This window comes from Chiloscyllium punctatum, chromosome 8 (assembly GCF_047496795.1).
Source record: "Chiloscyllium punctatum isolate Juve2018m chromosome 8, sChiPun1.3, whole genome shotgun sequence".
Taxonomy (NCBI): domain Eukaryota; kingdom Metazoa; phylum Chordata; class Chondrichthyes; order Orectolobiformes; family Hemiscylliidae; genus Chiloscyllium; species Chiloscyllium punctatum.
In genome coordinates, this window is record NC_092746.1 from 3,043,761 (window position 1) to 3,068,856 (window position 25,096).

At 40.4% G+C, this 25,096-nt stretch overlaps 1 protein-coding gene across 4 annotated transcripts in view; it reads right to left on the reverse strand.

The window, feature by feature from the left end:
* The window catches only part of creb5b (cAMP responsive element binding protein 5b), a 477,031-nt gene extending 463,807 nt beyond the window's left edge, over positions 1-13,224 (reverse strand). The window contains exon 1 of one of the 4 annotated variants that reach the window (XM_072575045.1): positions 13,134-13,224. Coding sequence is in view for 1 of the 4 variants with exons in the window: in XM_072575041.1 (XP_072431142.1) it covers positions 2,307-2,339 (33 nt within the window). In the remaining 3 variants the exon portion in view is untranslated. The other 3 variants (XM_072575042.1, XM_072575044.1, XM_072575041.1) reach the window with 3 other exon arrangements.
* Between the last annotated feature and the right edge of the window lie 11,872 nt (positions 13,225-25,096).

Consider the following 25,096-nt stretch of genomic DNA (forward strand, 5'->3'; position numbering starts at 1 on the left):
AGTCAAGCACTTTCATGTTTTAATCTGTTTGTTAACTGTTCTGCTTGAAAATGCATAGCACAGTCATTATGAAAATCTATAATTAGTGATAACCTGTTACAAGATACTGAGAAGAAACATCAGTCCTTTCTTTCTCCCTCAACTTGATATCTGTGACTGGCACTTAAAGTCATGGAGATGTACAGCATGGAAACACCCTTCGGTCCAACACGTCCATATATCCCAACCCAATCTAGTCCCACCTGCCAGCACCCAGCCCATATCCCTCCAAACCCTTCCTATTCATATACCCTCTGAATGTCTCTTAAATGTTGCAATTGTACCAGCCTCCACCACTTCCTCTGGAAGCTCATTCCATACACGTACCACCCTCTATGTGAAAAGGTTGCCCCCTAGGTCTCTTTTATATCTTTCCCCTCTCACCCTAAACTTACGCCCCGACATCAGGGAAAAGACTGTCTATTTATCCTGTCTGTGCCCCTCATAATTTTGTACACCTCTATAAGGTCACCCCTCAGCCTCCGACGGTCCAGGGAAAACAGCCCCAACCTGTTCAGCCTCTCCTTATAGCTCAAATCCTCCAACCCTGACAACATCCTTGTAAATCTTTTCTGAACCCTTTCAAGTTGCACAACATCTTTCCGATAGGAAGGAGACCAGAATTGCACACAATATTCCAACAGTGGCCAAACCAATGTCCTGTACAGTCGCAACATGACCTCCTAACTCCTGTACTCAATACTCTGACCAATAAAGGAAAGCATACCAAACGCCTTCTTCACTATCCTATCTACCTGCAACTCCACTTTCAAGGAGCTATGATCTTGCACTCCAAGGTCTCTTTGTTCAGCAACACTCCCTGAAGTAAAATAAAAATCACATAACATTTAATGGATACAAAAATACTGCAATTCTGGTGATGTATTACTGCATATGCTGGAAATCTTAAAAATATTAAAGAAACTGCTATGTCTTCACCTGAGGACAGAGAAACATGTTTTAGGCCATCAAATTTGAACCAGAAGAATGCTGAATTTTGGGCAGTGATTAAGTTTTATTGAAATCCTAGACATTCTTAGAATTTCTCAGAATCAGAGGATTTGTAGCTGCTTAATACTTTATAGTATCAAAGTCTGAACAATGTGCAGTAGAAGTAAAGAGAGCCATCACGAGTAGACGTTGAATGGAATTTGCAGATCCTAAGTATTTATGCTACCAAACATAAATAAAAAAACCAAGTCAAGACAACATTAAGTAAAACGTCTATAATTAACTCAAGAAACTGTGATGATAAAACATAAAAACAGAAAGTGTTGGGAGAAATTCAGAGGTCTGGAAACATCGTGGAAAGAGAAACTTAACAATTCTGAGTCCCATTCTTCTCTCTCCACAGATAATGCCAGACCTGCTTAGTTTCTCCAGCACTTCCTATTTTAATTTCAGATTTCCCGTATCTGAAGTCTTTGCTTTTATTTGGATGTTGGAACATTTCTGTCTCAAATTTGTGTTCAATCAACCACTAAAGACATAATGGGGGAAAAATTCATTGAGATAGCATGGCAGACTTGCCTCAATTTGCCAAGATGGGCAACACTCTGGGCTCACTGGTTGGCTAGTATAGCATCATTCAATGAGCTTAATGAAGCAAGTCACCTGGTGGTGCGTGATATTGCTTTGTCGTTGGGGAATTGACACAGATCTCTGTAATGCTACTAAACATGGTGCTACACAAAGTAATTCCTCCTTTAATGGGATCTGATTGACACTGACACATTCAAATGTTTCCTTCCAATTCTTTTTTTAAAATCAGTCACAGGATATGCGCATCACTGGCCAGGTCAGCATTTACTACCATTCTTAATTACCCAGAGGCACAGTGGTTAGCACTGCTGCCTCACAGCACCAGAGACCCAGGTTCAATTCCCACCTCAGGTGACTCTCTGTGTGGAGTTTGCACATTCTCTCCGTGTCTGCGTGGGTTTCCTCCGGGTGCTCCGGTTTCCTCCCACAGTCCAAAAATGTGCAGGTTAGGTGAATTGGCCATGCTGAATTACCCGTAGTGTTAGGTGTAGGGGAATGGGTCTGGGTGGGTTGCGCTTCGGCGGGTCAGTGTGGACTTGTTGGGCTGAAGGGCCTGTAATCTAAGCATCTAATCTACATTGCTGTGGGTTTGCAGTCACATGTAGGCCAGACACGGTAAGGACAGCAGTTTCCTTCTCTAAAGGACACTACTGAAGCAGATGGGTTTTTTCGACAATCGACAATGGTTGCCATGGCCATGTTATGAAGATGTGGGTGTACTGTACCTTTAAGAAAGCAAAAGCTAGCAGTGACAGCATCAAGTGTTCTCAATAAGACAATGTAACATATATTCCAGCTACTGGGGTAGCTGGTTGCCTGGAACGACAAAACAGATCCAAATTAGACCAATCAGTTTAAATTATACCCAGAAAAATACAACTTCCAATCAACTTTGAATTGAGTATAATTGACAATCTTAAAAGCCAATGACACAATCCGATGCTTTGGGGGTATAGGACCGGGGAAAATTCAACAGCTATAGAGTCATAGAGATGTACAGCATGGAAACAGACCCTTCAGTCCAACCTGTCAACACCGACCAGATATCCCAACCAAATCTAGTCCCACCTGCCAGCACCAGGCCCATATCCCTCCAAACCCTTCCTATTCATATACCCATCCAGATGCCTCTTAAATGTTGCAATTGTACCAGCCTCCACAACATCCTCTGGCAGCTCATTCTATACACGTACCACCCTCTGCGTGAAAATGTTGCCCCTTAGGTCTCTTTTATATCTTTCTCCTCTCACTCTAAACCTATGCCCTCTCGTTCTGGACTCCCCAATCCCAGGGAAAAGACTTTGTCTATTTATCCTATGCATGCCTCTCATAATTTTGTAAATCTCTATACGGTCACCCCTCAGCCTCCGACGCTCCAGGGAAAACAGCACCAGCCTGTTCAGCCTCTTCCTATAGCTCAAATCCTCCAACCTTGGCAACATCCTTGTAAATCTTTTCTGAACCCTTTCAAGTTGCACATCTTTCAGATAGGAAGGAGACCAGAATTGCACGCAATATTCCAACAGTGGCCTAACAAATGTCCTGTACAGCCGCAACATGAGCTCCCAACACCTGCACTCAATACTCTGACCAATAAAGGAAAGCATACCAAACGCCTTCTTCACTATCCTTTCTACCTGTGACTCCACTTTCAAGGAGCTATGAACCTGCACTCCAAGGTCTCTTTGTTCAGCAACACTCCCTAGGACCTTACCATTAAGTGTAGAAGTCCTACTAAGATTTACTTTCCCAAAATGCAGCACCATGCAGTTATCTAAATTAAACTCCATCTGCCACTTCTCAGCCCATTGGCCCATCTGGTCCAGATCCTGTTGTAATCTGAGGTAACCCTCTTCGCTGTCCACTACACCTCCAATTTTGGTGTCATCTGCAAACTTAATAACTGTACTTTTTTTGCTCACATCCAAATGATTTTATGTAAATGACAAAAAATAGTGGACCCAACGTCGATCCTTGTGCCACTCCACTGGTCACGGGCCTCCAGTCTGAAAAACAACCCTCCACCACCACCCTCTGTCTTCTACCTTTGAGCCAGTTCTGTATCCAAATGGCTAGTTCTCCCTTTATTCCATGAGATCTAACCTTGCTAATCAGTCTCCCATGGGGAACCTTGTCAAATGCCTTACTGAAGTCCATATAGAACACATCTACTACTCTGCCCTCATCAATCTTCTTTGTTACTTCTTCAAAAAACTCAATCAAGTTTGTGAGACATGATTTTCCACGCACAAAACCATGTTGACTATCCCTAATCAGTCCTTGCCTTTCCAAATACATGTACATCATGTCCCTCAGGATTCCCTCCAACAAATTGCCCACCACTGAGTTGGGAGAAGAACTGCCACCAGACCAACAGCTGTAGACTGCAAGTCAGAACTCTCTGAGAGGTACCTGTCCAGAGAAGAAGTTTGCACAGAGGAAAATCTAGAGAGCCAATCTACCAACAAAGATAAAGAGACGATACGACCACTGGCTGGTTTAGAAATTTGATTTTTTTGTGTGTAAATTTTAATTTGGAGTTTTTATAAAATTCTTTAAAAATATTAAAACTTATCAAATATATGTTTTACACATGGCTAAATATCCATTCTATTGATTTGATTTGTTCACACTATTTAACTACATTAGGATTTTATTTTATTAGTTTTAGACCATCTCAGCACTTCTTACAAGTATCAAGCTTCTACAAGGGAAATCCCACTTACAAAAAAAGTCTTACGTAAATCTTTTTAGTAAACTGATAAACAATTAAAAATATGACAATGTGCAATTTTGCACCTATCAAAGTATAAAACTTTTATTTTGTGTTATTCATAAAACTCTTATTGATAGATAACATTAGCATTATAAAATAGTCCAAAATCATAGAACTATTCAACACACATATAAAAGAGCACAAAGTCAACTTGATCTACAACTTTATGATAAACAACCTTTAAATTTAAGGCATCAATTTAAAACCATCAGTCTTAAAATGTTTTCACAATTTTCTCTGTCACATAAAATACCTAAAGCATTCTTCTGAAATATTTTATGGTCAAGTTGAGGGAATAGGCAGGAAAGAGGACAGAAGTGCACTATCAAGATTAGCCATGAGCACACTGAATAGTGGAACAGGCTTGAGGGGCCAAATGGCCTTTTCCTGCTCCTTTTTTGTATGTTCTTGGAAACATTTATTTAATAAACCTGAAACATTTAGGAGGAAGAAAACAGATTGCACTGAGATACTTTTAATTGTAGTATTGGGAAAATTGAACTCCTAAAGAGAAAAACATTCACCCATATTCTCTGATCTGGGTCAGAATCCTGACTTACAATGAAGGGTCCATTCCAACAATGCAATTCAGAAATCATACAGGTGGCATCACAATGCATCTTCAGAGAAAGCTTGCACCCTTTATTTTACAGCATTTGTGGGGGCGAGGTCAGTATGTAATCCAGGAGTCAGTGTGAATGCACGGGGTACAATGTGGAGTTGGCTGAGGGGTTGGGAGGACAGTTTTATATTTACCATGAGTTGGATTTGGTTTTAATGTTCTGATTTCTCCTGCACAACAATTCAGGCTGATTGACTATTTAGGAATTGCCTGGGAAGGTTGAACTTGTCGTAGGCAGTGTACTGGTACTTCTGAGGCAATGCACATCTTTCACAGGATGTCCAATCTCCAACTTTCCAGGGATCAAATGATTTGGAATGTAGTTAGGAATGCAGCCAAGAAATGTGGCCAAAGTGGGTAAAAACAAGATGTTAAGGAAAACTGCCATGTAAAAATTCAATACTTTTGAAGATACCAAACACGTAATCCTCAGTAGGAGCCCATGCTGAGTTAGAAAATTGCAGCATACAGAACCTTTCTAAAGAAAAATACTATCATTTTTTTTAAAAAAGCTTATGCAGCAACCTTTTAATTCTAATGGAATCAATTGGGTGGCACGGTGGCACAGTGGTTAGCACTGCTGCCTCACAGCGCCACAGACCTGGGTTCAATTCCCGCCTCAGGCGACTAACTGTGTGGAGTTTGCACATTCTCCCTGTGTCTGCGTGGGTTTCCTCCGGGTGCTCCGGTTTCCTTCCACAGTCCAAAGATGTGCAGGTCAGGTGAATTGGCCATGCTAAATTGCCCGTAGTGTTAGGTGCAGGGGTAAATATAGGGGTATGGGTGGGTTGCGCTTTGGCGGGGCGGTGTGGACTTGTTGGGCCAAAGGGCCTGTTTCCACACTGTAAGTAATCTAATCTAAAAACCAAACAAAATTTGCCATAACACTTCTCTTTATCTAAATCTGTCTGTATACAGTATTCACCACTTTTCAGTGTACTGGTATTATTTATTTTCATTTTTACTATGTCACACTGTCATGGGTCTATCAGAGAGCAATTACTAAACTACAGTCTCTATGAAAGGAAATTGAAATAGTTTATTGTTGTTCTTGATTGAAATTTCATCTAACTAAATTTGAGGAGTGACAATATTCTTTTTACTGTAGTCATTTGGCAATCCAAGACATAAGTTCCTGAAAAGAGGCAAATGTTTTCAAAGCTTTTCTTTCTACACTTATCAGAACATTTACAAGGACACCAATGTAAAGGGAAAACAACATTTTATACTGCATGAGAAGACAGTGCTGACTAGTCTCATTGGTAAAGGAGTTGCTATGGAAAATGCACCAATTAAATGACGACTGACAGTTACTTGCTAAGCTGGTTTAAATTTAAACCAGGGAGGTTGACTCTGATTGGTCAAGCCACTGCCGTGAAGAATGAACCAGAGACTCGCTGTTGTCTATTTTGTTCAGTTGAAATAGACACAAAATGTATACATATTCTTTCTGTATGCCAAGAACAGGACTCTGTATATGCCCTTTCAATATGAGCATGTGTGGCGCACGGTGAGCCCAAACGCCAATCTTAAGTTTGTTCTCAGCACAATTTAGATGTGCACTTGCGATGCCAAGGCATATAGGCAATAAGCCAAGAGTCAAAAATGGGATTAGAATAGTTAAGTCAGTGATTTAAAAAAAACTACAAATGTTGAAATCCAAAGTAGACAATCAGGAGGCTGTAAGAACATAGCAAGTCAGGCAGCACGGGAGGTGGAGAAGTCTCAATCAGAAATGTCGGTTTCTCCAACCTCTCCTCAACCCTTCCCCAGCTCAAGGCCTCTCTTTCTTCACTATCTCCTCAAACCTAACCTCATCCCATGTCCAGCCCTTACTCTTTTCCCCACCTCTTTGACCTGACCTCAGGTGTCCATCTTCCTTCCCACCTATCCACTCCACTCTTCCCATTGACCTATCAAAATAACCCCCTACCCACATCCATCTATCACTATCCCACCTTTCGCCCAGCCCCACCCCTCTCCCTCCATTTATTTCTGAGCTCTTTTCACCCTCCCCAGTCCTGCTGAAGGGTCTTGACCCAAAACATTGACCTCTCCACTTTCTGACGCTGCCTGGCTTGCCAGGTTTGTCCAGCCTCCTGTTTGTCTACTTTAGAATGGTTAAATGGTTGTTTCGAACCAGTGCAGACTCAATAGGCAAAGAGGTTTTTTTCCGATGTTACAGACCTCTATGACTCTAATTCTAAGTCCTTTCAGAATTATCTGGCAAATGTTGCCTCATCACTGAATCTCATCTAATGTTGATTTGAGTTTTGCAAGCATGAGCTGGTTGGGCAGGGTCATTTCCGTGCCTGTTACGAACATCAGAAGAGTCATGCTGCTTGATATGATCCGACAGTCTTTGGGATATATGGTCTATGTACGAATTATCACATCAGCACTAAAATTTATATACCATTTAGTCATTTGTATGATAAGCAGGATTTTCTTTGGTTTGACTGAAGTATGCTGTTGTTGGCGAGCACTGCTAGTGTTGCCACTGCATATTCATAGCATACAACAGCTAGTTTCACTTGCTGATCAAGTTTTTAAGTTCATTTACATTTCTAGGTAAATCTGTGGTAGTCTAGGCACTTTTCAGAACCGAAGTGGTGACCTACTATCCATTCATGAGTTTGTATGATAAATAGTGAGAATGATCTGATCAGGGTAGCCAGTGACTTGCAGGATGACTTTGATGTGTCCTATTTCATCATCAACGTACAATGAGCCTACTCACAAGATAAAGCTGATCTTGCATTGCTTGGAACTGTAGGAATAAAATTAAAAGAAATTTTGCATTTCTGACCAAGCATGGTATAAGGCATGGCATAAACTAGTAACCCTATTACTAATTTCTTCAATTTCATTTTGCATTAACATTTGTTCAATTGAATGATCGTCACTCACTTTAGTTTTATCTATTTAATTGGCAGTGAAAACTGGAACAACCTTGAGTTTAGGAACACTTGGAGAAACTCAATTGAGAATTTACCAGTTCTTAACTTACCAATCTCTGTGGTTAATGTTTCAAATTTAGTCTTTGTTAACTATCTCAGTTATACAAATAGTAATTTTGTAATATAAATCTTGAATATTGCCGAATTTGTATATATAGTCAAAGGAATTCATCTTGCATTCATGATGATATTCCCAAGAATACAAGTATGATGTATTCTTCACAGTAACATCTCTACCTACAGAGTCTATTTCCAAACAATCAGCACATTCTTCTCACAAAATGTTAACTGTTGTTTCCCGTTTACATTGGTATCCTCAAGAATACCATGTTTTTAGTGAACAAGTTGGGAGAAACAACACAATATAGTAGTAAGTCATTCTAAGAATTATAATAAATTGAAAATTTTAGTTCTTGGGTGAAGGTCCAACTCGTCCATGCTAACCAGATATCCAAAATTAATCTAGCTCCATTTGCCAACATTTGGCCCATATCCCTCCAAACCCTTCCTATTCATGTACCCATACAGAATGCCTTTTAATCAGAGGGTTAGATAGGGTGGACAGTGAGAGCCTTTTTCCTCGGATGGTAATGGTTAGCACGAGGGGACAAAGATTTAAATTGAGGGGTGATAGATATAGGACAGATGTCAGAGGTAGTTCCTTTACTCAGAGTAGTAGGGGCGGATGAAGGGCTTTTGCCCGAAACGTCAATTTTACTGCTCCTCGGATGCTACCTGACCTGCTGTGCTTTTCCAGCACCACTTTAATCTAAAAACTGTAGTAGTCTCACCAACTTTAAGGGCAGTTAAATGGTCATTGGATAATTATATGGATTAAAATGGAATAGTATAAGGTAGCTAGGCTTCAGATTGATTCCACAGGTCAGCGCAACATCAAGGGCCAAAGGCCTGTACTGTGCCGCAATGTTCTAAACATCGTAATTATACCTGCCTCCATCACCTCCTGTGGCAGCTCATTCCATACACACTGAATTTCTACAAAACTGTTGATTGTCTATTTTAAAATAACACTTAATCCAGATCACAAACTGTGAGCTCTGACTGTCCTGCTTGCTTTTCTCCCTCTCCCCCGAAAAAAAGCACAGCCATGACCAGTAATTCTGACATGCAAGTTCTATTAGACTCCTATTCATCCATGAGACTGGCACTTCTCCCGTCTCCAAGTCACCCACCAATCTACTTGGTACTTTTTGATTCAAAGCAATTCCAAGCTCTTCTTCTCATTCCATTTCATATTCAAATAATGACCTGACTGTGTCTCTGTGTTTCTATTCTCTGCAAACCTAGCTGGGCCTGTGTGAATAAGTGAGTTCTAATCTTGGACCAGACGTGGCTAAAATAGGTCTGTATCTTTACTGTAAGCAAGTTAGATGAGAACTTTATCCATTTTTATATGACCAAGTGGATTGAGATGGGAGAACAAACAGAAGAACTCTTGTTCAGGTGAAAGGGGTGATAGGCCCTACCTAGGGATAGATCTTATTTTTCTCATGGCATGGGGCATAGGTAAACAGAAACTGTTGAGAGCAGTGATGGAACAGACAGAGCAAAGAGCAGAGGGAGTATGGAAACCTTCTTGAGGGGGAACAAAGGAATTCCTGTTTCACTGGTATTAAAAATACAAGTGCTATCAGGAATTTATATTCTAACAGAGGTGTTTTGTCAGTTTCAAAGCCATTGCAATTTACAAATAAATTATGCTGTGCAAACAAAAATGAAGAGACAAATATCCCTAAATTTGTAAATATACTCTCCCTTCATCCCTGAGCACCTTACATAACGGACATCATCTGAGCTTTATGGTTCAAAAAGTTAACTCATCAACCACCAAATCACACCAGGTCCCTCTTAGAGGATTTAATCCTACAAACACTACCACTTAGGAAATATTGTTAAATCGTAGATTTTGATTAATATTCTAATTTATAAACTACTAAATTAGCCAGGCACCATAAAAAATACAGACTCACTCATATATGGGTCTTCACCTATTAGAGATTACACTATTATTTATTAGAATCCACTTTTGCTGGAATTTCTTCTTATGTGTTTGATTGTATCCATTTGTTCTTGTTATACAAAAATCATTGTTATTTAGTGTACTCAACCAGAAATAATATGCAACAAGTCTCCCCACAAGCTAAGTTATTGAAGTTTTCAACATAAGTTAACAGTATGATTACATTTATATATAGCACTTCACACTATCTCCAGCCAAGTGTTTCACAGCCAATGAATTACTTTTGATGTGTTGTGTCGCAAATTGCAACGATTTACACACTGAACCCAGAAGCAGCAATGACGAGACGAAAACAGTTAACCTGTTATTGGGCAAGACATCAAGTCGAGCTATGAGATTTTACCATCCAGTTGAACAGTAACTCATTTCTGTATCTGTAGGAGGGCTTCCGGTGATCCCTCCATACTGCGCTTATGAACACTCACTTTCAAGGGCTATATAAACCACAAGTGACCATGAATCGCCGAACATAGGTTTATATGTCAGGACTCGCTTATTTTACTTATAGGAAGAAAATTAGTTGCTTATCTTAGAATTTAATGTAGTCAACCTGAGTTTCAAGGTTAATGTTTGTATATACAGTAAATCAATCGTGTGTCTCTAACACTGAATATTTATTTGAACTTATATTGCAATGTATTTATCACACAACCTCAGGATGAGTCATATTGCAAATAACCGTCTATTTTCCTTGAATTGTACCTCGAAACGTTAGAGATGTAGCCTTACTGCCATTTAGTTTTCCAACTCGTCTAGTACTCTACGCTCACTGTTCAATGAGAGATTCACAGTACTTTTTGATCCATGACCTCAACAATTTGTTTCTCTTGGGGTCTGTACGGCAGAACACCAACTTGAATACAGTAGTAGCCTGTGTGTGTATAGTAAACACTGCGCCATCCAGTTCTCTCGATCGCGCTGACTTCATCGACAGTTCAGTAAGTGCAAACGCTATAAACTTCGATTTAGGTATTTATCCATCTGTCTGGAACTCTTAGCACGCCAGGCTGAATCTGCGAAAAGGTTTTTCTTTTCAATTAATACGAGGCGGCCGGTGCAATTTGTTGCTGAACTCACTGTTCAAAAAGTTTGCACGGCGTTTCTGAAGACAGTCAAGTGCAACGTCGTGCATAGATCTTGAATGATCATTTAGCCTTAGGATCTCCTCAGCGAAGGTGCAACATTTTTAGTCAGTTCACCCTGAATGACTGGAAAGTTAACTCTTCCCAGTCTATGTGCCGCTTTGAGAACAGGCTAATGAAGGGGAAGGGTTTGGCGGTCACTCAGACTTTCTGCAGCAGTGCTCGCGCGGTCCCTAGCGATGATTCTCCTGGTGGGGGAACCGCAATCACTTTCAGTGCAACATTTCGACTCGCTAACGCAGCTGAACCTTTCATTTGCAACTTTTACAGGGCATGGGAGAAGTAGTCCCGCCCGCATGTAGTTAAGTGGCCCAGCCGCACGGGGCTGGGGGAAATGGTTGAACTTTATCTGCCACTTTTTCCACAGGAACGGACGGACTGACTGTCGGGCGACAGCTTCCCCCGAAGGCGCCACGCGAAATTCTCCAAACAAACCGAGCTTGGCCAGGTGGCCAACCTGAACTCAGTCATGCCTGCACTCTTGAGGAACTCCTCGGCAATTTGGCATTCAGAAACTGGTGCGAATAATTAACACTGCAAGTGCAACCCGCAGGCACTGTCTCACAAGTTTAGTGAGGGATCTGCTATTAGGTGTGATCTCCAACAGCTCGGCAGGAATGCAATAATTCCTGGAAAACCATTGGAAACCCAATTGACTTATTTAATCCTAGTTTTTTTTACATTACAACGAATGAATAATTCCACATTTTATTAAAAATAAAGCTAAATTAAGACATAAATCGAAGTTTTATTCCATTCATTTGTGCGTGGCACCATTTCACACTTTCCCATTTCTTGCCTCAAAGTTGCTTAAAAATGTAACTCTGGCGGTGATGGGTACTGCAAAATCTTGATTAATGACCCTAAACGAGCCAGTTCATCAATAATAGATAATACGTTTCAAGCCTGACTTTATTGCTTTACAAACAAGTACAGCATGTATTGAAGGATGCCGGACATAAAATGGTTTAAACTGAGAATAACTTTGGAAAGGTGCACATGCTGGGTTTATTACAACGTTTTATCTTTAGTTTTATTTTTAATAGATGGGCTTTAAAAGCAGAACGCTTTGTCAGCAGATCTGGCCCCCTGAACCCTCAATATTGCAGACTGTTAATCAAACATACTTAATAGGCTCCAGAATGACGTAATGGCCAACTATAACCCGGTTCTGATATAAATTAACAAAATACACTTAGTGGTAACAATTTGAAATGAGCAAACCTAAATATATAGCGCTCTATGAATTTCAGCAACAAAGAACACAGTCAATCAGATGTTTTACATGATGTAATATAGATGCAGGAAAACTTAAGTAACTTAGGATGTCAGGAAAAGTCTTTTGCTAATCTTCACACGTATACAAACTCCATGTATATTTTATAAATGTCTACTGTTTGTATTCAAACTCACTTAAGAAACATCTAAGCAAGAGTACTATCATTGATACCTTGTATAACAGGTCCATTATTTGTCATGACTTGACAGCAAAAACTAACAGCGAACTATTGCAAACTGAAGATCAGCAGTAATTTGAAACTAAAGTTTTCATTTCTACCATCCTGTTTTCACACAAGTTAGTTTTGTTTTCACACCATTTCTGAAAATTCACAATCGTCGTCCCTGTTCTGTGAAGGAGACGATATCACAAGCCAGGATGCCAGACAAAAACAGCGCAAGAATACTAATGACTTTCCTTACAACATTTCTCAAAAGGAAGTTTCATTTAAACACTTTTTTTTCCATGAAAAGGCTGATCTTACCTTACAGTTCTTCTTAGTTTTTAACTTGCGAACAGTAACCATCAACAGTTTAGAAACCATAACACACCCCCAGTGTCCGTACCAATACAGTTACTGTTTACTATTTAACATCAGCAAAAAAGGAGGAAAAATGCAAACAGATGCAAATTTACAATGTTTTATAGAAACAACTCACTTGGGAAAGTGCACAAAAGGGCTCAAAGTGTGGTTGTCGTCCTGTGCCCTTTTGTAATTTTTCAATAACTTACCGAAACTCTAATAGAAGAAGCGGGTCTGTGAGGAACCACGTTGGACTGAGAGAAGATTACAATACATTCTATTTAGAGAAGCATTACATCACCCTCTGGTGACGTCACGTGGGATTCCTGAACTTCTAAATCATTGCAGTCCGAGGGCTCCAGCGTCAGCACGCTCAACGTACCATGCGTCATGACGTTATACGTAAAGGGGTGACCTTACGTAACAGAGGGCAAGATGTTTGGAAGGATGGGTTTAGGCTTCTTCATGAACTACAAGCATGTTGTCTACAGAGGAGAGTAGGGAGCAGATTACTCATGTATAGAAGAATTGCAACAAGTTATAGCTACAATTTAAAATAGTACTTTTTTTTAGTTTAAGAGTTTTATTGGCCCTATGTGGAGATGCAAAAATTGGTAGAGGCAGAGTAAAGAGAAGTTATGCTGAAGTTCATAGTACACAGTACTGATGCCATTTGTCACAATATAGTATGACTGAATTTGGGAATACGAATCAAATTCATGGATATCACAAAACCCAAGTATAACTTAACAGCCATGACAATAGTATCAACCTTAAAACTATAGACTTAAAAAGTAAGTAGACACTTTTCAAGAGACATTTTCATGTAAATATGTATGAAGCAATTCATATTCATAGAAACAATTAAGAGAAATAATATAAACTAAATACTGTGATTTTACAGGGTACAGAGGACTAAAGAGAGCCTGTAGGGAATATCTGCATAATAATGAAGATGTTAAGACAGATTTAGAAGGTAATTTTAAAAAATCCTCGACTTTGTAAGTAGACATAGAGTACAAAAGGAATTGGTTATATTAAACATTTATGAGTAAGTAGTTTAGCCTTATTTGGGGTATTGTGTCCAATTTATGCACTGCACTTCAGGAACTATATTAGGTGCATGGAGTTACTAGAAGGAATAAAAGACCTGGTTGTATAGAGAAGCTGAAATTTTTTATAGTGGAGGAGGTTTAAAAGAGAAGCCTTTAACCAGAGGCCACATATTTTTAAGGTAATAACCAAAAGAATCAAAGGCAAAATGGGAAAAATGTATTTTACACAAAAATTGTTATGATTAAGAATATGCTAGCTGAAATAGTGGTAGAACCCAATTAGATAACAAAAGAGGAATTGAAAGAAATATGTGAGTGTAAAAGAATTACAGTGCTGTGGGAAAATGGCAAATTATTTGGAATGTTCAGGTAACTCATTTAAAAAACTGGCAGAAGCATGATGGGCTGAATGGCCACCTTTTGTGATGTATAATTACATGATTCTATACAAATATGCTTTTTTGTATATGTTGACATAGATTGTTTTAATAGGCCTTGAATATCCCAACATAGTTAAAGACTCACTACTCTTATTTGCTGGCCATCCAAAAAGTTGCTGTTGCTTTGGTAGTAATTTTAATTCTACTCACCTAACTGAAAATGGTGGTTGGTTAATGTTGCTGAAATTACTTAGCTGATGAAAAGTCACATTTTGTGATTTCAACATGTTGTGCTGAGCAGGAATTGAGGACGTGTGCCCAAACTATGCTTGTTTACATATACTGGGCGGCACGGTGGCACAGTGGTTAGCACTGCTGCCTCACAGCGCCTGAGACCCGGGTTCAATTCCCGCCTCAGGCGACTAACTGTGTGGAGTTTGCACGTTCTCCCCGTGTCTGCGTGGGTTTCCTCCGGGTGCTCCGGTTTCCTCCCACAGTCCAAAGATGTGCAGGCCAGGTGAATTGGCCATGCTAAATTGCCCATAGTGTTAGGTAAGGGGTAAATGTAGATGTAGGGGTATGGGTGGGTTACGCTTCGGCGGGGCGGTGTGGACTTGTTGGGCCGAAGGGCCTGTTTCCACACTGTAAGTAATCTAATCTAATCTAATCATGATTAAGCCATTAGAACTTGTCTTGTAGTAACCTGTGTGACAAAACCGTTGATACAACAAAAGATAATTAAAGCATGAAATAGTCCAAAGAGATATGTTTTGTTTTCACTGATGTTTTTCACAATATAGTATTGTTTCCACCTTTCCCAAATGAGAGGTACTTACAAGATGGCCCTAGAGGTTGATCCTTCCAAACAGCATAAATTGTTTCAATTGCCCTTTGGCATTACTCATTCCAGGTACATAGTCAGCAGACAGGATTTAAATTAGTTCTGGGAGTTAACATGGTCAGACTGTTATTTCTAGAGCAATTCCAGTCAGGTCACTATCCACATGTTCCAGTGCTACCCAAGTGTTAAAGTCAAGACCTATATCTTTAATTTCTAAGAGAAGAAGGTGGTGATGTATGTCTTTGATATCTGCAGTCTCTGTGCCGTAAGGACACATCACAATGCTGTATTGGGGGAAATCCAGGACTTTGACCTAACAACAATAAAATAACAGCAATGTCGACTCCAATCAAGATGGCAAGTGACCTGGAGGGGAACCTATGGATGGTGGTAATCCATTGTTTTAGGTGGTGGTGTCCAAAGATATAGATGTTGAAAGGGGTTTGGTGAGTTGCTGCACGGCAAGTTGTAGAAGGTAAACACTGCCACCACAGTGTGCCAATCAAAGAGAGAGTGAATATTTAAGGGAGTGGTTGGGTACCAATTTAATGAGATGCTTTGTCTTGGACTGTGCCAAACTTTTTGAATGTTATTGAAGTTAAACTCATTGAGGCATTCCATCACAAGTTCTGACTTGTGCCTTGTAGTTGATGGACAAGTTTTGAAGAATCAGAAAGTTAGGTTATAAGCTCCGAACTGAATAGCCTTCTTGATAGAACCCCAAATAAGCAATAATGAGCAAGTTATTGCTTGTCATGACCATAGGTCAGAACTGTGAAGCACTGTTGTCATTTTAAACTTGCAATTTCAAAAATTATTTTTTTAAAAAAGAGTGTTACAGCCAAACATCTTTGCAGCTGTTGATTTAAGTGAGAGTTTGGAGAAACTGACCAATGAATCATCATACCTAATGATATGAAGGGAACCAAGAAAAACTCTTCAGAAGGAGAAGAGGTGAGACAAAACAGACTGGACTGTGATCTCTTAAGACTACAAAGATAACGAGGGGCTAACAACCCCTGTTTGGGGCGGGGGGGGGGGGGAGTGGCGGTGCTAGTGGGACTCGGGTTCTCTTGTATGTACTGGCCTGGATTCGGACATTCTGTGAAGATCACAGTCAAAAACACTCTCGTTATCTTATGTTGTGGTTAGAGGGAACTTTTCTCACTGAGTGCAGCCAGATAGAACAAAAATGTCTCTCATGCACCCTCAATGTTGAATCCGTTCATGTTTGAAAGAAATCAGAACAGAATCTCAACCAACCTGTGAAACTGAGCATGTTGAAACCAACCTGTGAAACTGAGCATGTTGAAATCAACTGCTCAACTATCAATGTCAATCCTATTGCTAACCTCACTGCAACATTCAACTGTCCACTCTTCACAAACAATTCAGAGAATGATTTTTTTTTAACTTTTCCTTTCTGGGTGACCTCATATTATTAATCTGTGTGAGTATGTGTAAGTTGCATTATTACTTCTTCTTGCATTTCGAGATTAGTTAAACTCACTTTATTATCTTAAGTCTGGTTAAATCAACTCCTTTTAAAACATCAGTTAATTTGGGTCTGGGAAAACAGTGTCTACAAGAAAATGATTGGGAGTATCCCTTCTACAGCTGTACAAAAAAATGGGAAACGTCGCCAGGGGTTTGCCATACTTAATTGGGGATTCATCCTGGATACGAGCATTACATGCTATGTAGGTACCACTTGATAACAGTGTTGATGATATTAGCATTACTTCCATTATTTTACAGATGATTGAAAGTAGACTGGTGTGGCTGTAACTGGCCAGATTGAATTCAGACTACTTCTTGTGGATAGAAAGATGTAGGTAGATTTACACATTGTCACATAAAATACACGTGTTCTTGTGTATTGGTATTGGCTTGTTCTACAGCACACATCTTTGGTACTACAGCTGAAATGTTGTCAGGGCTCCATAACCCTTGCTGTGTCATTAGTAAGATTAGGTCTGCGTTCTTATTAACATTAATATTAATCATTTATTGTACATAATTGTACACGAGATGGTAAGTGAGAACATCTTTCAGGTACCCTCCAGACCCAGGTTTGAGTTTCATGTGGTCTGATGTCATTAGGGGTTTGGTTAACTCAGTTGTCTGCACCACTGATTTGCCGTGCAATGATGCTAACAGCGGCCATCTTCCACAAACCCGCTGACTCCCACAGCTACCTGGACTATGCCTCCTCCCACCCTGCCTCCTGTAAAAATGCTATCCCTTATTCCCAATTCCTCCGCCTCGTGGCATCTGCTCCCAGGAGGACCAGTTCCACCACAGAACACACCAGATATTCCATTTCCACTGTGGTCAATGATCCATCTCATCCACTTCCCGTACCTCCACCATCAAACCGCAGTAATTGGGCCCTGTTGATGCCTCAACTAAATGCCAAGAGGTTGACTGCAAATAGAGAATGGTGAACATCAAAGACTTAATTTGTTTTTTGTAAATAAAAAGAGTATAGATATGAACAGCCCCATTACCTGTACAGGCACCAAAGATTTCTTTCTATGAATAAAGTATATTTTTGCAATTAAAAAAAGTGAAAGGGAGGTCAAGTAGCTTTTTCTCTTTTGTTGGTGCCACACCAGTTGATCAAATGGGCGAATGGGCTAAGGAGCGGCAGATGGCGTTTAATTTAGATAAATGTGAGATGTTGCATTTTGATAAGGCAACCCAGGGCAGGACGTATACAGTCAATGGTAGGGCCCTGAGGAATGGTGCCAAACAAAGACACCTGGGTGTATAGGTGCATAACTCCTGAAAATGCTTTCGCAGATAGACAGGGGAGTGAAGAATGCATTTGGCACACTTGCCTTCATTGGTCAGAACATTGAGCGTAGGAGTTGGGATGTCATGTTGCAGTTGTACAAGAAATTAGAATACTGCGTACAATTCTTACTACCCTTCTATGGGAAGATGTTGTTAAACTTGAGACGGTGCCAAAAAGGTTTATCAAGATGTTACAGGGACTGGAAAGTTTAAGTTATAGGAAGAGGCTGAATAGGCTGGTCTTTTTTCCCCTGGAGTGTTGGAGGCTGAGGTGTCACCTTATAGAGGTTTATAAAATCATGAGGGGCATGAGTAGAGTCTTTTTCCAAGGGTGGGGGAGTCCAAAACTAAAGGACGTGGGTTTAAAGTGAAAGGGGAAAAATTTAAAAAGGACCTGAGGGATAACGTTTTCATGCAGAGGGTTGTGCGTGTATGGAACGAGCTGCCAGAGGAAGTGGTGGGCGTGTGTACTATTGTAACACTTAAAAGGCATCTGGATGGGCAAATGAATTGGAAAAGTTAATGGGGATAAGGGCCAAATGCTGACAAATGGGACAAGGTTAGATTGCGATGTCTGTTTGGAATGAACAAGTTGGGCCGATGGGTCTGTTTATATGCTGTATGACTCTGTGACTCCAAGGCACTTGCCATAGACTCAATGTAGTAAGTGTGGTCTTAAGAACTTGGCCACCTCAATTAGTAACGATGTTACTGAGCTTCTCTTGGTAATGGAGATTGAACTTCCATACCCAGATTGTGTTTTGTGCTCTCCTACCCTTAGTGCTTCTTCCAGGGTTTTCTATCAGGAGAAGAACAGATTCATCAACTGAGGGCTGAAAAGTAGTTGGTGGTAATCTGCAGCATGTTTGCTTGTCCGTGGTTGACCTGAAGCCATAGGAGACTTCATGGGGTCTGAAGTCAATGTTGTGGATTCCTCGGGCCGGTAGTTCCTAACTGTTTACCACTCTGCTCTGGTGAGTTTGTCCTGTCGGTTGGACATACTCAAAAGTTGGAGGCGTCTGGGATGAGGAGAGGGATGGGAGGACCCTCAATGATGTCATTTTAGTGCATATGATTATGCTGTGGAGGTGTGACACATGAGTATATTGCCAGGCCATTTTGGAGGGCAATTACATATCATCCACATTCCAAAGGGTCTGGAGTCTCAGTGGAAGGATACTCTATTTTCTCTTTGAAAATGTGTCAGTGAACCAGATTGACTTTTATTAAAATCATGAGACTGTTAATGAGACAAGCAATTTATTTCTGTTTTATTGATCAATTGAATTTAAATTTCCCAGTTGTAATGGTGAAATTTGAACTCATGTCACTGGAGCATGAACCCACATCTCTGGATTACTTAGTCCTTTACATTATCACAATATTGCCATACCCCACCTAATGTTAATATTAATAAGACCGTTTACATTCCCATTTCTTCATTTAATCTTTATTCCACTTGGTAGTCAGCAAAATTGAAAGTTTCACTAACTTCAAGGAAGGAAAGCCTGGTTTTTAGCAGTTAAAGGAGGGGGGTTGGAAGAAGAGTCTACCAATCAGGAGGAAGGTTTTGGGGGAATTGAAGGGGCTGCTGGAAACTTGTGGGATGTAGGACTGGGGGGTTAGTTGGGGTAGATTGGCAGAACATAGTTTAATAGAATTGGGAGTGGGGTTAAGTGTTTGACAGGATGGCCAGTACTATTGGGGATCAGCAGTTTGTTGCAACAAAGAGAGACTACATTCAGCAGAAAAATTAATTAAGGTACTGAGGGAGCAGTCCTGTTCCTCTGACCCACAGGGTGTGCTCAGAAAACACCCCCGTGTAGCCAGCTATTCCTGTCTCAATTCAGCTGCCAAGATCTGGGAAATCTGGCCAACAATTGTTATACTGAATTCAATGTTATAATAAAGTGTCCCATTTCTTCAAACCATGACTAGTGGTGTGCCTCAAGGATCAGTGTTGGGACCACAATTATTCACAATTTACATCAATGATTTGGAGTTGGGGACCACATGTAGTGTATCAAAGTTTGCAGATGACACTAAGATGAGTGGCAGAACAAAGTATGTAGAGGACTGCGAAACTTTGCAGAGGAACATAGATAGTTTAAGTGACTGGGGAAAGGTCTGGCAGTTGGAGTACAATATTAAGAAATATGAAGTAATCCATTTTGGTAGGAATAACAGTAAAAGGGACTATTATTTGAATGGTAAGAAAATTGCAGCATGCGGATTCACAGAGGAACCTGGGTCTCCTTATGCATGAATCAGGAAGGTTGATCTGCAGGTACAACAGGTAATTAAGAAGGCAAATGGAATTTTGTCCTTCATTGTTAAAGGGATTGAATTTAAAAGCAGGGAGATTATGTTATAGTTGTATAGCTGTATAGTGAGGCCACGCCTGGAGTAGTGAACGCATTTTTGGTCTCATTGCTTGAAAAAGGTCTACTGCCACTACAGAGAATGCAGAGGAAGTTCACTAGGAAGTTTACAATCTACATTAATGGTTTGGATGAGGGGATCAAAAGTACATAAGCTAAATTTACTGATGAAGGTAGTTGGAAAAGTTAGTTGTCAGAAAGAGGTAGAGAGTCTGCAAACAGAAATGGACAGTTTAGGTAAGTAGGTAAAAATTTGATGGATGGAATATAAAATGGGTATTTGTGAACTTGCCCATTTCGCTGTACAGTTACTACAATATCAGATCACTCATTTCATATGACAAGAAATTTCTTCCAATTAAATGTTAGAAAAACAAGTTATTTTCTTTGATCAAACTTCAGATTCCTTTCCCGAGCTATCAGTATTCCTTCTAATTTTCTTTACAGCTGCAAGGGCTCTTGAGATCCAGGCAAGCTGATTGTGGAAGGTGGGAGAGGGTAATTGTGGGGAACACTGCTAGCTACTGAGTCCATCTGTTTAAGCAACACAGATATAGTGAGATCTCTAAGGCCAGCAAAAACATTTTTTTTAAATTCTGTGAATGCTGGTGTCTTCCTCTCTAATACTATCTTTGTTAGAGTCAAAAGCAAATGGTTCAGGTAGTTTGAGTCAAAGATTCAGATGCCTCGAAAACTGTGGAGCCCCTTACAATATGACCCAGATATTGTGGGGTGCATCGTTGTTTGCTGTAACATAACGAGTACCAGAAGTAGAAGAGGAACAGAAATGTGAAATGGCATAATCAGACAAAGAAAAGTTGGATGATGGCAATGGAGGACTACCAGAACCTGAGCCTGCAGCATGTAATGCTATGTAAATAGGTCAGGAAGCAGTTGATAGAGCTGTACTTTAAATGACTTCATCGATCTCTTGCATTGTCAATGACATCAAACTTGGAGATTTTGTAAATAGTGAAAAATATCAATCAACTGCAACAAGTATAGATCGGCAAGTAGAAATGAGAAGACAAGTAACAAATTAATTTAATACAGGAAAATTTGTGGTGTTGCAATTTAGCAGAAGGGAAAAAGAAAGGTAGCAGACTTAATGGCACTATTCCAAAAATTTACATTTATTAGGTTGAAAGCTACTAATTGCGAATGTTTGATTGTTCCAGTTGAAATTTGCATGCATATATCTTTAAAAGCGACAGGTCATTTTGAGAGAGTAATTAACAAATGCTATAGAACCGTGGGCTTCAGAAATAAAAGCATTGAGTACAGATTGGGGAAATAATGCTAAACCTTCATAAAGCTCTGCATAGTTAAGCCACAATTAGCATATTGCATCCAACTCTGTTCACCGTACTTTAACAAGCATGTGAGGATTCTTCAAAGGATGCAGAGGAGATTTACCAGAATAGTTCCAAAGATGGGAGACTTTCCCCGCTCCTTCCTCGTACAGCTAGTGAGAGAATACATCGGACACAGAGTTTGTAGTAAAAGATCAAAAGGTCATGCAACTTATGTGAATGTATTGAACAAACCTAGATGGCTATTAAGCCTTTAATCACTTAAAATGTAGGTACAGGTTTCGATTGATTAATATGTAAATCCCTGCCCCAGGATAACTTCAGGTTTTATCAGAATAAAGGTCATACCTTAGGTCAGACAATGCATTTTAGATGTGAGGCAATGTTTCAAGATTGTTTGTATCTCATCCTACAGCTACACTGGTTTTAGTAGGAATTTATAAAATGCCACATTGACTGACTGTCTATAGATTGTGTGCTTTTTGAACAAAATAGAATGTATCTGCAAATTCAAATCTGCAAATACAAATTTATCCCAAAGATTTATATGTGTGTGTCTGTCTGTGAGGGAGAGGGACAGAGTGTGCATATATGGGGGGGGGGGGGGGGGGGGGGGGGGGTGTGAGCATGCTTGAGAGGGAGTGTGTGTGTGTGTTTGACAGAGAGTGTGCATGAGTGTGAAGGAATATCTGCCTGTGAGAGAGTATGAATGTGAGTGTGTGTATATGAGAGATAAACCAAATCATCTGCCGACATCTCCGCCACCTCCAAACGGGCCCCACCACCAGGGATATATTTCCCTCCCCACCCCTTTCCGCCTTCCGCAAAGACCGTTCCCTCCGTGACTACCTGGTCAGGTCCACGCCCCCCTACAACCCACCCTCCCATTCTGGCACTTTCCCCTGGCACTGCAGGAATTGCAAAACCTGCGCCCACACCTCCTCCCTCACCTCTATCCAAGGCCCTAAAGGAGCCTTCCACATCCATCAAAGTTTTACCTGCACATCCACCAATAACATTTATTATATCCATTCCTCCCGATGTGGTCTCCTCTACATTGAGGAGACTGGACGCCTCCTCGCAGAGCGCTTTAGGGAACATCTCTGGGACACCCGCACCAATCAACCACACCGCCCTGTGGCCCAACATTTCAACTCCCCTTCCCATTCTACCAAGGACATGGAGGTCCTGGGCCTCCTTCACTGCCGCTCCCTCACCACCAGACGCCTGGAGGAAGAACGTCTCATCTTCTGCCTCAGAACACTTCAACCCCAGGGCATCAATGTGGATTTCAACAGTTTCCTCATTTCCCCTTCCCCCACCTCACCCAATTTCTAAACTTCCAGCTCAGCACTGTCCCCATGACTTGTCCTACCTGCCTATCTTCTTTTCTACCTATCCACTCCCCCCTCCCCCCTGACCTATCACCTTCATCCCCTCCCCCACTCACCTATTCTACTCTATGCTACTTTCTCCCCACCCCCACCCTCCTCTCATTTGTCTCTCAACCCTTCAGGCTCTCTGTCTGTATTCCTGATGAAGGGCTTTTGCCCGAAACGTTGATTTTCCTGCTCCTGGGATGCTGCCTGAACTGCTGTGCTTTTCCCGCACCACTCTAATCTAGACTCTGGTTTCCAGCATCTGCAGTCATTGTTTTTACCCCGTATGAGAGATGGTCCTGGATGTGAGAGAGTATGAGTGTGAGGGAGTAAATGCATTGAGAGAATGTGTATGTATGAGAGAGGGTCTGTGTGAGAGAGTTTGTGTATGTGTCTGTGTGTGTGTATGAGAGGGTATAGTGTGGTAGAGTCACCTGTAGTGTGACATGAACCCAAGATCCTAGTGGAGGCCATCCTCATGGGTACCGAACGTGGGTATCAGCCTCTGTGCGGCAATTCTGTGTTGTTGCGTGACTTGGAGTCTACCCAAAGATCCAAGGCTGAACATCTTTAACCGCTAAGTGTTTCCCCACTGGGAGGGAACATCCTTGTCTGCTGTGGGTGTGCGCATGTTCTTGAGAGAGATATAAAGAGGGAGAGCGTGTGCGCTTGAGAGGGAGTGTCTGAGGGAATACATCTGTGAGAACATGTGTTAGAGTGTATGCAAGAGTGTGTATACGTGAGAAAGAATGTGCATGAGTGTGAGGTGTACAAGATTATAACAGGTTTAGATAAGAAGACAAAAACTGTAGCATTAGCTGATTGTACAAAAACTTGGGGACATAGATTTAGGGTTTTGGCAAGAGATACAGAGAAGATGGTAATAATCTGAATCTCACTGACTACAAGTGTGATGGAAACTGAACCCAAAAAATGATTTCAAAAGAAATTCAGTCTTCCTGTCTAATACTAATTTTGTTAATTATAGAGTCAAGAACTAAGAATAATAGTCTATTTGCCAATAAGCACAGCACTTAGAAACACAGAATATTCTGCAGCAATGTAAGTAGTCTCCTGAATGGATCATAAATCAAGTAATACACTTAAAAACTAAACTTCAAAAACATAAAATATTTGTGGGGCACTGCAGCTATAATGTTTTGGTTACACTTATTAGGGTTGAAATCAGATTCGAACAAAGGACATGAAAGTTTAAGGTTAAATTTTATAATGAAGTAAACACATCCAAAAAGAAATAAATGAAATAATTTACTAAAACTCATAATAACCACATCCTGTTAAAGACAAACCATGTGAGATATGCTTGTGAAGTGATAAAAACTGTATGGAGTGACTTTCTCATTTGAAGATTACAGCAGTTATGTGCACACATGACTGATGTAAACTATCAGAAAATAATAACAATGGTAAAATAAGTTTATAAAAACACAATGAGTCATGGCTGTTGAAAATTAGTTGAATGCCCAAGTCAAAGAAAGTTGTAGACAAGATGAACTGTGATCAAGATAGATGTTATTTACGAAGAACTGTGCAAATACAAGCATAATTCTGGAACTTGGAATTTTAACAATGCCTTCTTAATGTAGATATTAAAACCAATATGCAGTGTTCAAACACATAGAGTCAGTCAGTGAACTTTCTTGACATTCCTGATGAAGGGCTTATGCCCAAAACATCGATTCTCCTGCTCCTCAGATGCTACCTGACCTGCTGAACTTTTCCAGCGCCACACTTTTTGACTCATTCTTGTAAGCCCCAAATAGCCCACAAAAAGTTAAACAAAGTTAGCTGTTCAGGTGTTAGAGACAAAAAGCAGTCAATGTACAGTAGAGGTGTCTAGATATTCTGCAATGCATTGTTGAGATCAACATTGGATTATAGAGAACTGTCTTTATTTAACTTTATTTAAGAATCTTAACAGATTAAATATGTGGTAGAATTCAGCATTAATTTTAGACAGGATCCGTGATCCAATTTTCGAAATGGAGTATGGGAGATTTGTA